Here is a 12,758-nt window from a genome sequence, read left to right as displayed (position 1 = left end):
CACCCTGCTTATTTAACTTATATGCAGAGTACATCATGTGAAATGCCAGGCTGGATGAAGCACAAGTTGGAATCAGGATTGCTAGGAGAAATATCAATAACCTCAGATATAAGGAGGACACTGCCTTTATGGCAGAAAGTGAAGAGGAACTAAAGAGCCTCTTGATGAAAGTGAAAGAGGAGAGTAAAAAAGCTGGCTTAAAACTCAACATGCAAAAAATGAAGATCATGGCATCCGATCCCATTACTTCATGGAAAACAGAGGGGAAACAATGGAAACAGTTATAGACTTTGTTTTCTTGGGTTCCAAAATCAGTGCAGATGTTGACAGCAGCCATATAATTAAAAGACGCTTGCTCCATGGAAAAGCTATGACAAACATAGATAGCATATATAAAAAGAGACATTACTTGGTCAACAAAGGTCCACATATTCGAAGCTATGGTTTTTTCATTAGTCATGTATGGATCTGAGATTTGGACCATAAAGAAGGCTGAGTGCTGAAGAACTGATGATTTTGAACTGTGGTGTTAGAGAAGACTCTTGAGAGTCCCTTGGACTACAAGATCAAACCAGTCAATCCTAAAGGAAATCCGTCCTGAATATTCATTGCAAGGACTGATGCTGAAGCTGAAGCTCCAGGACCTGGCCACCTGATGCAAAGATCTGACTCTTGGAAAAGACCCAGATGCTGGGAGAGATTGAAGGCAGGAGAAGGGGATGACAGAGGATGTGATGGTTGGATGGCATCACCATCTCAATGGACATGAGTTTGAGCAAGCCCTGGGAGACGCTGAAGGACAGCGATGCCTGGCATGCTGCAGTCCATGGGGTCACAAAGAATCAGACATGACTGAGCAAAAACAATCACTGATGAATACAGACGTAAAAATCCTCAACAAAATCTTTGCAAATACAATCTAGTAACACATTAAAAAGATCATACATCATGGTCAAATGGGGTTTACCCCAGTGGTGCAAACATTCTTTATTATACACAAATAATCAATGTGATATACCAGATTAACAAATTGAAAGATATGATCAACTCAATAGATGCAGAGGAAGCTTTTGACAAAATTCAACACCCATTTATGATAAAAAAAAAAAAAAACTCTCCAGAAAGTAAGCATAGAAGGAACATACCTCAACATAATAAAGGCCATATATGATAAACCCGCAGTAAACATTATTCACGATGGTGAAAAAAGAAAGCATTTCCTCTAAAAATCAGGAACAAAATAAGGGAGCCCACTCTAGCCACTATTATTGACGATAGTTTTGGAAGTCCTAGCCACGACAATCAGAAAAGAAAAGGAAATAAAAGGAATCCATATTGCAAAAGAAGAAATAAAACTCTCACTATTTGCAGATTACATGATTCTTTACATAGAAACCCCTAAAGATGCCACCAGAAGATTACTAGTGCTAATCAATGAATATAGTAAAGTCACAGGATATAAAATTAATACACAGAAATCCTTTGCATTCATATACACTAAAAAAGAAAACTCAGAAAGAGAAATTAAAGAAACAATCCCATTCACCATTGCAACAAAAACAAGAAAATACTTAGGAATAATTTTACCAAAATAGACAAAAGACCTGTATGCACAAAACTATAAGATATTGATGAAAGAAATTAAGGACAACACCAACATATGGAGAGATATAGCATGTTCTTTGATTGGAAGAATCAATATTATGAAAATGATTATACTATTCAAAGCAATCTATAGATTCAATGCATCTCCTATCAAACTACCAATGGTGTTCTTCACATATCTAAAATAAATAATTTCAAAATTTGCATGGAAACACAAAAAATTTGAATAGTGAAAGCAATCTTGAGAAAGAAGAATGGAAATGGAGGAATCACCCTTCCTGACTTCAGACTAGACTACAAATCTACAGTCATCAAGACAGTATGGTACAAATACAAAAAACAGAAATATAGACCAATGGAACAAGATAGAGAAACCAGAGATAAACCCATGTACTTATGGGTACCTTATTTTTGTCAAAGAAGGTTAGAATATACAATGGTGCAAAAAGAGTCTCTTTAATAAGTGGTGCTGGCAAAACTGGACAGCTACATGTAAAAGAATGAAATTAGAACACTTCCTAACACTGCACACAATGATAAACTCAAAATGGATTAAAGACCTAAATGTAAGACCAGAAACTATAAAACTCTAGAGGAAAACATAGACAGAACAAAATAAGACATAAACCACAGCAAGATCCTCTATGATTCACCCCCTAGAGTAATGGAAATAAAAATAAAAATAAACAAGTAGGACCTAATTAAACTTAAAAGCTTTTGCACAGGAAAAGAAACTATAAACATGAAAAGACAACCTTCACAATCAGAGAAAATAATAGGAAATGAAACAACTGACAAAGCATTAATTTCCAAAATACACAAGCAGCTATACAAGTCAATATAAGGAAAACAAATCACCGAATCAAAGTGGGGAAAAGACCTAAACAGACATTTCTGCAAAGAAGACGTACAGGTGACTAACAAACACATGAAAAGATACTCAACATTGTTAATTATTAGAGAAATGCAAATCAAAAATACAATGAGGTATCACCTCACACTGGTCAGAATGACCATCATCAAAAACTCTACAATCAATAAATGTTGGAGAGGATGTGGAGAAAAGGGAACCCTCTTGCACTGTTGGTGGGAATGTAAATTGATACAGCCACTATGGAAGACAGTATGGAGACTCCTTAAAAAAAATTAGGAATAAAACCACCATAAGACCCAGCAGTCCCACTACTAGGCATATACCCTGAGGAAATCAAAATGGGAAAAGACACATGTACCTTTGCAGCACTATTTACAATAGCTGGAACATGGAAGCAACCTAGAAGTCCATCAACAGATGAATGGAAAAGAAGTTCAGGTACTTATATACAATGGAATATTACTCAGCCATAAGAAGGAACGTATTTGAGTCAGTCCTTGAGGTGGATGAACCTAGAGCCTATTACACAGAGTGAAGTATGTCAGATAGAGAAAAACAAATGTCATATAGTAATGCATATATACGGAATCTAGAAAGAAGATACTGATGAAATTATTTGCAGGGCATCAATGGAGAACCCAACATAGACAACAGACTTATGGGCATGGTGGGAGCAGGTGGGTGGAAGGAGAGGGTAGGATGTATGGAAAGAGTAACATGGAAACTTACATTAACATATGTAAAATAGATAGCAAATGGGAATTTGCTGTATGACTCAGGAAACTCAAACCAGGGCTCTGCAACAGCCTAGGAGTGGGATGGGGAGGGAGATATGAGGCAAGTTCAAGACGGAGGGGTCTTGAACTATGGCTGATTCATGTTGATGTTTGGCAGAAACCAACACAATTCTGTACAACAATTATCCTTCAATTAAAAAAAATAAATTTAAAATAAAAAAAGACAGTATGATACTGGCAGAAAAAAGAAATATAGACCAATGGAATAAGATAGAAAGCCTGAAAATAAATTCACACACCTATGGGCACCTTATCTTTGACAAAGGAAGCAAAAATATACAATGGAGAACAGTCTCTTCAATTAGTGGTTTTGGGAAAATCAGTCACCTATGTGTAAAAGAATTAAAATAGAACTGCCATATGACCCAGCAATCCCATTGCTGGGCAGACACACTGAGGAAACCAGAATTGAAAGAGACACATGTACCCCAATCTTCATCGCAGCACTGTTTATAATAGCCAGGACATGGAAGCAACCTAGATGTCCATCAGCAGATGAATGGATAAGAAAGCTGTGGTACATATACACAGTGAAATATTATTCAGCCATTAAAAAGAATACATTTGAATCAGTTCTAATGAGGTGGATGAAATTGGAGCCTATTATACAGAGTGAAGTAAGCCAGAAAGAAAAACACCAAAGGAACCAGAGATCAAATTGCCAACATCTGCTGGATCATGGAAAAAGCAAGAGAGTTCCAGAAAAACATTTATTTCTGTTTTATTGACTATGCCAAAGCCTTTGACTGTGTGGATCACAAGAAACTGTGGAAATTTCTGAAAGAAATGGGAATACCAGACCACCTGACCTGCCTCTTGAGAAACCTATATGCAGGTCAGGAAGCAACAGTTAGAACTGGACATGGAACAACAGACTGGTTCCAAATAGGAAAAGGTGTACGTCAAGGCTGTATATTGGCACCCTGCTTCTTTAACTTCTATGTGGAGTACATCATAAGAAACACTGGGCTGGAAGAAGCACCAGCTGGAATCAAGATTGCCAGGAGAAACATCAATAACCTCAGATATGCAGATGACACCACCCTTATGGCAGAAAGTGAAGAGGAACTAAAAAGCCTCTTGATGAAAGTGAAAGAGGAGAGTAAAAAAGTTGGCTTAAAGCTCAACATTCAGAAAACTAAGATCATGGCCTCCGGTCCCATCACTTCATGGGAAATAGATGGGGAAACACTGGAAACAGTGGATGACTTTATTTTGGGGGGCTCCAAAATCACTGCAGATGGTGATTGCAGCCATGAAATCAAAAGATGCTTACTCCTTGGAAGGAAAGTTATGACCATCCTAGATAGCATATTGAAAAGCAGAGATATGACTTTGCCAACAAAGGTCCATCTAGTCAAGGCTATGATTTTTCCAGTGGTCAGGTATGGATATGAGAGTTGGACTGTGAAGAAAGCTGAGTGCCAAAGAATTGATGCTTTTGAACTGTGGTGTTGGAGAAGACTCTTGAGAGTCCCTAGGACTGCAAGGAGATCCAACTAGTCCATCCTAAAGGAGATCAGTCCTGGATGTTCATTGGAAGGACTGATGCTGACGCTGAAACTCCAATACTTTGGCCACCTCATTGGAAGAATTGACTCATTGGAAAAGACCCTGATGCTGGGAGGGATTGGGGGCCAGAGGAGAAGGGGACGACAGAGGATGAGATGGCTGGATGGCACCACCGACTCGATGGACATGAGTTTGAGTGAACTCCGGGAGTTGGTAATGGACAGGGAGGCCTGGCGTGCTGTGATTCATGGGGTCGCAAAGAGTCAGACACGACTGAGTGACTGAACTGAACTGATACATGGAATTTAGAAAGATGGTAATGTTAACCCTATATGCGACCCAGCAAAAGGGACACAGGTATATAGAACAGTCTTTTGGACTCTGTGAGAGAAGGCGAGGGTGGGATGATTTGAGAAAATAGCACTGAAACATGTATATTATCATATGTGAAACATATCATATCATGAAACAGTCCAGGTTTGATGCATGAGACAGGGTGCTCAGGGCTGGTGCACTGGGTGACCCAGAGGGATGTGATGGGGATGGAGGTAGAAGGAGGGTTCAGGATGGGGAACACATGTACACTCATGGCTGATTCATGTCATTGTATGACAAAACCACCACAATACTGTAAAGTAATTAGCCTCCAATTAAAATAAATTAAAAAAATAAAATGCCAAAAAAAAAAAGAAATTTGGAGGACTCGCACTCTTGACATCAAAATTTAAAAGAAAGATGCAGTCATCAAAGCAAGTGTGGTACTGACAGAGGAATCGACAAACAAATCAGTGGGACAGAATTAAGAGTACAGAAATAAATCCATACCTCTATGATCAATTGGTTTTTGACAATCATGTCAAGGCTATTCAATGGCATAAGAATAGTCTCTTCTATAAATGATGCTGGGACATCTTCATAGACACATGAAAAAGAATGAATCTGGATTCCTCCCTCACTCCATGTACAAAAATTAACTCAAAATGGGCCAAAGATCTAATCATATTTAATAAAAAGTAAAAACTATAACAATTTTTTAGAAGAAAATACATTGGTAAATCTTTATGGCCTTGCCTTTAGCAATGGGTGCTTAGATATGATACCAAAAAGCAGGCAACAAGTAAAAATATAGGTAAGTTGAACTTTATCAAAATTAAAGATTTTATGTATCAAATGACAGGCTTCCCAGGTAGCTCAGTGGTAAAGAATCCACCTGCCAATGTAGGAGACGCTGGAGACGTGGGTTTGATCCCTGGGTCAGGAAGATCCCCTGGAGGAGGAAATGGCAACCCACTCCAGTATTCTTGCTGGGACAATGCCATGGATAGAGGAACCTGGTGGGCTACAGTCCATGAGGTCGCAGAGTCAGATACGACTGAGCAACTGAGCAGATATCAAATTATACTATCAAGGAAGTGAAAAGATAACACACCAAATGGGAGAAAGTATCTGCAAATCATTTTCTGATAAGGGTTGAATATTCAAAATACATAAGGAAATCTTATAATTCAAAAACAAAAAGATAAATAACCCAGTTAAAAATGTGCAAAGGACTTAAATAGATATTTCTTTAAAGAAGATATACAGATGGCCAACAAATACATGAAAAGATAATCTATTTCATTAGTCATCAGGGATATGCAAATCAAAATCACATAAGATACTACTTCATAGCCACTCTGATGGCTATAATTTAAAAAGGAAAATAAGTTTTGGTGAGGATGTGGAATATTACTCAGCCATAAATAAGAATGAATTTGAGTCAGTCCTAGTAAGGTGGATGAATCTAGAGCCTGTTATACAGAGTGAAGTCTGAAACAGAAAAATAAGTATCATATATTCAAGCATATATATGGAATCTAGAAAAATGGTATTGATGAACCTACTTGCAGGGAAGGAATGGAGACGCAGACATAGAGAATGGACTTGTGAACACAGTGGGGGAAGGAGAGAGTGGGAAGAATGGAGAAAGTAGCACTGGTATACATACACTATAATGTGTAAAACAGATAGCTAGTGGGAAGTTTCTACATAACACAGGGAGCCCAGCCTGGTGCTCTGTAGTGATCTAGAGGGGTAGGATGGGGTAAGGAAGGGAGACTCAAGAGGGAGATGATATATGTATAATTATGGCTGATTTGCATTTTTGTACAGCAGAAACCATCACAACATTGTAAAGCAATTTTCCTCCAATTAAAAATTAAATTAAAAAAATAAAAGACTTATTAAAGAGGGGGAGGGAATGACAGGATGGATTGGTGGAGCCAGAATTGGAAATAAAAGCTATCTTACCTTTCTAGTTTTTAAATAATGGTATCTGATGCAAAATGTTAAGAAAATACTGTTCAGGCCAAATGAAACACATCTGTAGGCTACATGTGGCCTGTGAGTCACAAGTTTAGACCTCTGTATTGGTTGAAAGTAGATGGAGTTAAGTAAGATACTGTGGAGGTTAAAGCATGGACTGAGGAGCTATACTGCCTGGGTTGCCATCCAAGCTTGGACATTTACTAGGTCCATGACTTTAGACAAGTTTCACAATGTGTCTGTGCCTCAGTTTTCTTATCTTCAAATGGATATAATGATAATGTGTGCCTCATAAGGTTGTTATAAGGATTAAGTTTGTGTGTCTGTGTATGTTTGTGTGTGTGTAGTCACTTAAAACAGTGCCTGCTGCTGCTGCTAAGTCACTTCAGTCATGTCCGACTCTGTGTGACCCCACAGACTGAAGCCCACCAGGCTCCCCCGTCCCTGGGATTCTCCAGGCAAGAACACTGGAGTGAGTTGCCATTTCCTTCTCCAATACATGAAAGTGAAAGGTGAAAGTGAAGTCGCTCAGTCGTGTCCAACTCTTAGCGACCCCATGGACTGCAGCCCACCAGGCTCCTCCACCCATGGGATTTTCCAGGCAAGAATACTGGAGTGGGGTGCCATTGCAAACAGTGCCTAGAATGTAGTAAATGCCCTGGAAATATGTTAAATAAACAAAATAAATAAGCTTCTTTTCAGCTTTTACTATTATATAACTTAATAAGAACTTGTAGAAAGCTAATTATTAATTTGGTCTTTACATCATTTTGCACATCTGCACAATGGGGATAGTAATGATATCTGCTTTGTATGGTTAGTGTTAGTATTAAATAAGTTAATATATTAACATGTTCATATATCTACAGTACTTAGAACATTGCCTGGCACAGATCAAGCACTATGCAAGTGTTAGCCATTATTAATTCTTAAAATAATTGCTTGGCAAAGCTCATGTAGGTCAGTACTGAAAAACTCCAAAATATGTCTGATATATTTACAATATGGCATTGATCCTAGGAGCAACAATAACAGAGCTGAACTTTTAACCCTTCAATCAATCATTCAAAAGAGCAAAGTGGTGAGCTCTGGGAATAGAAAAACTTCCCAGTCATTGTACAGCCCATTTAATACACCTGCATATCAGAATGTGATAAAAAAAAAAAAAGAAATACAGCCTAAATTTGTATTTATGAAGGCAACTAATTGAATTTGTAATAACCTTTCTGTATTTTCCTTAGTAAATCTAAGAAATGGACCAGGAAAATTCAAACTCTGATGCACAGAATCTATAAGAAACTTCTATATTAGAAAATATAGCTATCTTCTGTCTCCCTAGTTAATCCCAGTCTACCTGGAGTAGACTATTGCTTTGTCAAATATGTAAGAAACAGAAATTATAAGTGGAGTCAGGTCCTAGGGTTAGAAAAAGCAGGACCTCAACAATAATTTTTAAGAGAAGAATCTGATATAAAGAAATATAGGAGTCTTGGAAGGATTTGAAAGTGAGGGGATGTCCAAAGAGACAAATAGGAGTCCTAATGTGAGGGGACTGGAAATATACTGGGACCTCACATTGAATGAATAGGGAACATTATAGGACACAATTTTAAGAATGTTAGAAGTGGGATTCTATACTGAAGTGACAAGATTAGTGGAACTTCCTTTGAGAAGAGATGGGGATTCTTCAATGTCAGAGGCAAAGAGAGATCTCACCATGAGAAAAGCAGAGATTCTTTTGCGAGGATATACTATGAAGACTCCATTGTGAATTGAAAACACTATAGGGGACTGGGGTTAATCCAAGTGGGATAGAGTCTTGGGATTTGCATCTGTAAATACTGTGGAATTCTGAGTTTGAGAGCATGAGATATACTGTGGGAACTGTTTTATAGACTGGAGGAGATGAAATGTTCCCTGGTGTTATAGGACTGGGTGTAAGAGGAGACCCTAGATTTATAAAAGTATGGTCTAATGAGAGGGGACAAGAAATGAGCCCCCATTGTTAGGAGAGGAAATATTAGAAACCCCTGAAGGAAAGTATGGCGTTTCCCTAGTTTGAGAAGACAAGGGACAAGTGTAATCCTAGAAGAAAGTAAGTGAAAATAAAAAGAAACCCCAGAGGAAGAGGATGGCAAAATGTGGGGCTAACAGTGGAAGAGGACTGCAGGAGGTGGGGAGTATATTTCAGAAAAGATAGCAAGAGGAGATCATCATTAGAAAACTAATGGCCTTTGGAAGGTGTATAGGGGATATTGTGGGAACCCTTGAAATTGAAAATGTTAGTCGCTCAGTTGTGTCTGACTTTTTGCAACCCCATGGACTGTAGCCCACCAGGCTTCTCTGTACATGGGATCCTCCAGGCAAATATATTGGAGTGGGTAGCTATTCCCTTCTCCAGGGGATCTTTCCCACCCAGGGATCGAACCCTACCCTCCTGCATTGCAGGCATATTCTTTACCGTCTGAGCCACCAGGGAAGCCCTTGTAGGAGGGTAAACAGGATACCCTAGTGTGAGAAGAGAGTGGACAAAGCAGTACCATAGTGTGATAAAAAGCAGGGTGACTAGTATGACGTGTCAGAAAATAATGTGGGGCCATGAATGGGAAGGAGTGAATGTACCTCAAAGCAGGCAGGCAGGAGACTAAGGGGAGCTCCAGTATGACAAAATCAGGGCTTCTTGTATGAGCAGAAAGGATGGGATGTATTGTAGGATTCCCATTCCATTAGAGAAGATGAGAAAATGGGGAATGGAAGGGAAACTAATTGAACTTTTAGTTTAGTCCTACAGGGAAAGAGGAATGGAAGGCACATTACTTTGTGAAAAGGGGAGACTACAGTGGGATAGAACAAGGTGTACTGTGGGGTCCCAAGTGGCAGAAAATGCACTTCAGCTGGCTTGAGAGGATCACTGGAAAAGGAGGAATCCCAGTGTTAGATAAGGGAGAGCTAGTAAGGGAGTACAGGAAATATTTGGGGGTTCCTAATAGGAAGAAATTGGAAAATATGGGGCTCTTAGTTGGGTGAATTGGCGGGACTCATAGTGTAAGTGGCCAGTTTAAGTATACAGGGTACGTTGTTTACTCAACTCGGTAGGATGACAGCCCCTAGAACCAGAGCACAAGGCACAAGTGGTTGTCCTGTTTGAGAAAAGGGGACCCCAGTGGGGGGGGGGGGGGAGGAAATTCTTGTGGGTATGGCCAGGAAGTAATGTAAGAAACCCTGGCTAGGAGACGATAGCGACATGGTGGGACACTCGTGGGAGGCTGCAAGAAATACTATGGGAAGCCATAGGTTGGAGATCAAGAGATCTCCAGGGAGCTTAAGGAAAACCGCAGTGTGAGGGCTAAGAACACAGGAGACACCAGTGTGAAGGGTAGGGCAGACGGTTATGCTGAAGCATAATTTCCCCACCTTAGGTGCCAGCTCGACTTACCCAGGCAGAGTTCAAAGACGTAGGCATAGTAGGACCAGAGCACGACGAGGACGATAACGAGCACTGGCACCCAGGAAAGTACACGGCGGCAGCACCGTAGCCCCCCGGACAGAGCCATCTTCCAGCCCCGCCGCATCTTAGGCTCGAAGATCGACCGAGCAGGCCTGCTGGCGCTGGGTCGGAATTGCTGGGCAGCGGCTGAGAGGCGGGAAGACGCGCTGTGCGGCGCTCCACTGCCTAGCCTGGCGGGAACAATCTCCCCTAGTCGATACCACCTGTGGGGCTGCAGGCCAGAGTGCACCACACACAATAGGCATGAGTCACGGCGAGGAGGAACAGGCGGTGTTGGAGCGGAAGATGATCCGTCAGGCTGGCGAGGCTGGGCACGCTCAGAGGGAGTGGAGAGTGCAGTCCCTCCTCTTTTCTCCTCTCCCACCCCTTGCCACAGCACTTGATGCAGGGCTAGACCTCTGCAAAACTCTTAAGCAGAAGAAATTTAGGTCCGCCCATCTGCTCTTACTGCACTGCGTTCCCCTCATCTCATCTCCGCTCTGATCTCTTTCTGTTTCTTTGTCCCCTCCCTCCCAACGCCCCCCCCCCCCCCACACACACACTATTGTCTGACACACACGAGCACAAAGACACGCAGTGTGAAATATACGAACGGTAGCATCTAATGACTTAAAGATCATCCAGCCCCATACTCCCACTGCTGCTTGAACAATATGCTTAACACGTAGCGCCGCAGTTGCTGCTTGGGTAAGTCCATTAACAGGAAGCTCCCTCCTTCTTTCTCTAGTTCCCTTCCCCCTGAGTCAACTTAGTCCATTTATTTTAAGAATAAATAAACATATTGGTACAGAAAAGAATGGGAGAGATGTCAATTCTGTGAGAGGTGAGAGAAAACTACAAGTTAGTGATATTTAAGCTGGGCTTCAGTAATAAATAAGAGTTTGCCTAACAAAAGGGAGGGGAAGGACTTTTCAGACAGAGGAAACAGCATTTGCAAAGGCAGAGAGTCCCGGGCTTCCCTGGTAGCTCAGATCTTAAAGCCTCTGCCTGCAGTGGGGGAGACACGGGTTCGATCCCTGGGTCGGGAAGATCACCTGGAGAAGAAAATGGCAACCTAATCAAGTATTCTTGCCTGGAGAATTCCATGGACAGAGGAGCCTGGGAGGCCACAGTCCATGGGGTCACAAAGAGTTAAACAGGACTGGGCGATTAACACTATACACTGGAGAGTAATGAAAATACAAACGTGTTCAAGAAACAGTCAGCACAGCTTGAGGAGAGTATGTGAAGAGGAGAGGTCAGGAATGAGACTGGGAATACAAGTTGTGAGTAGAGTACACCCTGCCAGGGTATGTGGACATAATCCTGTAAAGCAGATTATGAACAACCATTAAAGTTTTGGGGACAATGAATTGAATAATCATTAAAAGTTTTGGGACAATGAAAATGACATTATCAAAACTGTATTTTTGTAAAACAACTGGCAGAATTTTGTAGAGGGGAATAGCCTGGAAATATACATCAATTAGAAGGCAATTATTTCAACAAGTGTTTCCAGAGTGGTTGCTTTGTGTTAGGTTGCTGCTACTGCTAAGTCACTTCAGTCCTGTCCGACTCTGTGCGACCCCATAGACGGCAGCCCACCAGGCTCCCCCGTCCCTTGGATTCTCCAGGCAAGAGCACGGAGTGGGTTGCCATTTCCTTCTCCAATGCATGAAAGTGAAAAGTGAAAGTCAAGTCGCTCAGTCATGTCCGACTCTTCATGACCCCATGGACTGCAGCCCACCAGGTTCCTCCATCCATGGGATTTTCCAGGCAAGAGTACTGGAGTGGGGTGATAAAAAGAATGACAAAAGGGGGCCTGTCTCCAAGAAGCTCATGTTCTCATCAGAGCAATAGGTGTTCAATGACATACGTACAATAATAGAAGTATAGCAAGCTTTTGTACATTTATAGATTTGATAAATTTGATAAATACCTGCTGTTCAAAGATTCCCAAGTAATTCAATGGTATAGAACCCACCTGCCAATGCAGGAGACGTAGGAGACCCGGGTTCCATCCCTGGGTTGGGAAGATCCCCTAGAGGAAGAAATGGCAACCCAATCCAGTTTTCTTGCCTGAAAAATCCCATGAACAGAGGAACCTGGTGGACTGCAGTCCATGAGCTCGCAAAGAGTTGGACACAACTGAGCACCCAGGCAGGTTCAAAGATTTATG

General features: G+C 41.0%; 1 protein-coding gene across 2 annotated transcripts in view; it reads right to left on the bottom strand.

Moving 5' to 3' along the window:
• The window catches only part of ZDHHC15 (zinc finger DHHC-type palmitoyltransferase 15), an 88,746-nt gene extending 77,752 nt beyond the window's left edge, over positions 1 to 10,994 (bottom strand). The window contains exon 1 of one of the 2 annotated variants that reach the window (XM_055565036.1): positions 10,529 to 10,994. In XM_055565036.1, coding sequence (XP_055421011.1) covers positions 10,529 to 10,664 — 136 coding nt within the window. In that variant the 5' untranslated portion in view covers positions 10,665 to 10,994. The remainder of the gene's footprint in view (positions 1 to 10,528) is intronic. The other variant, XM_055565037.1, reaches the window with a different exon arrangement.
• Between the last annotated feature and the right edge of the window lie 1,764 nt (positions 10,995 to 12,758).

The sequence above is a fragment of the Bubalus kerabau genome, chromosome X, assembly GCF_029407905.1.
Source record: "Bubalus kerabau isolate K-KA32 ecotype Philippines breed swamp buffalo chromosome X, PCC_UOA_SB_1v2, whole genome shotgun sequence".
NCBI classification, from domain to species: Eukaryota; Metazoa; Chordata; class Mammalia; order Artiodactyla; family Bovidae; genus Bubalus; species Bubalus kerabau.
The sequence above is the reverse complement of the archived record's forward strand: the minus strand, read 5'-3'. Positions and strand labels throughout refer to the sequence as shown.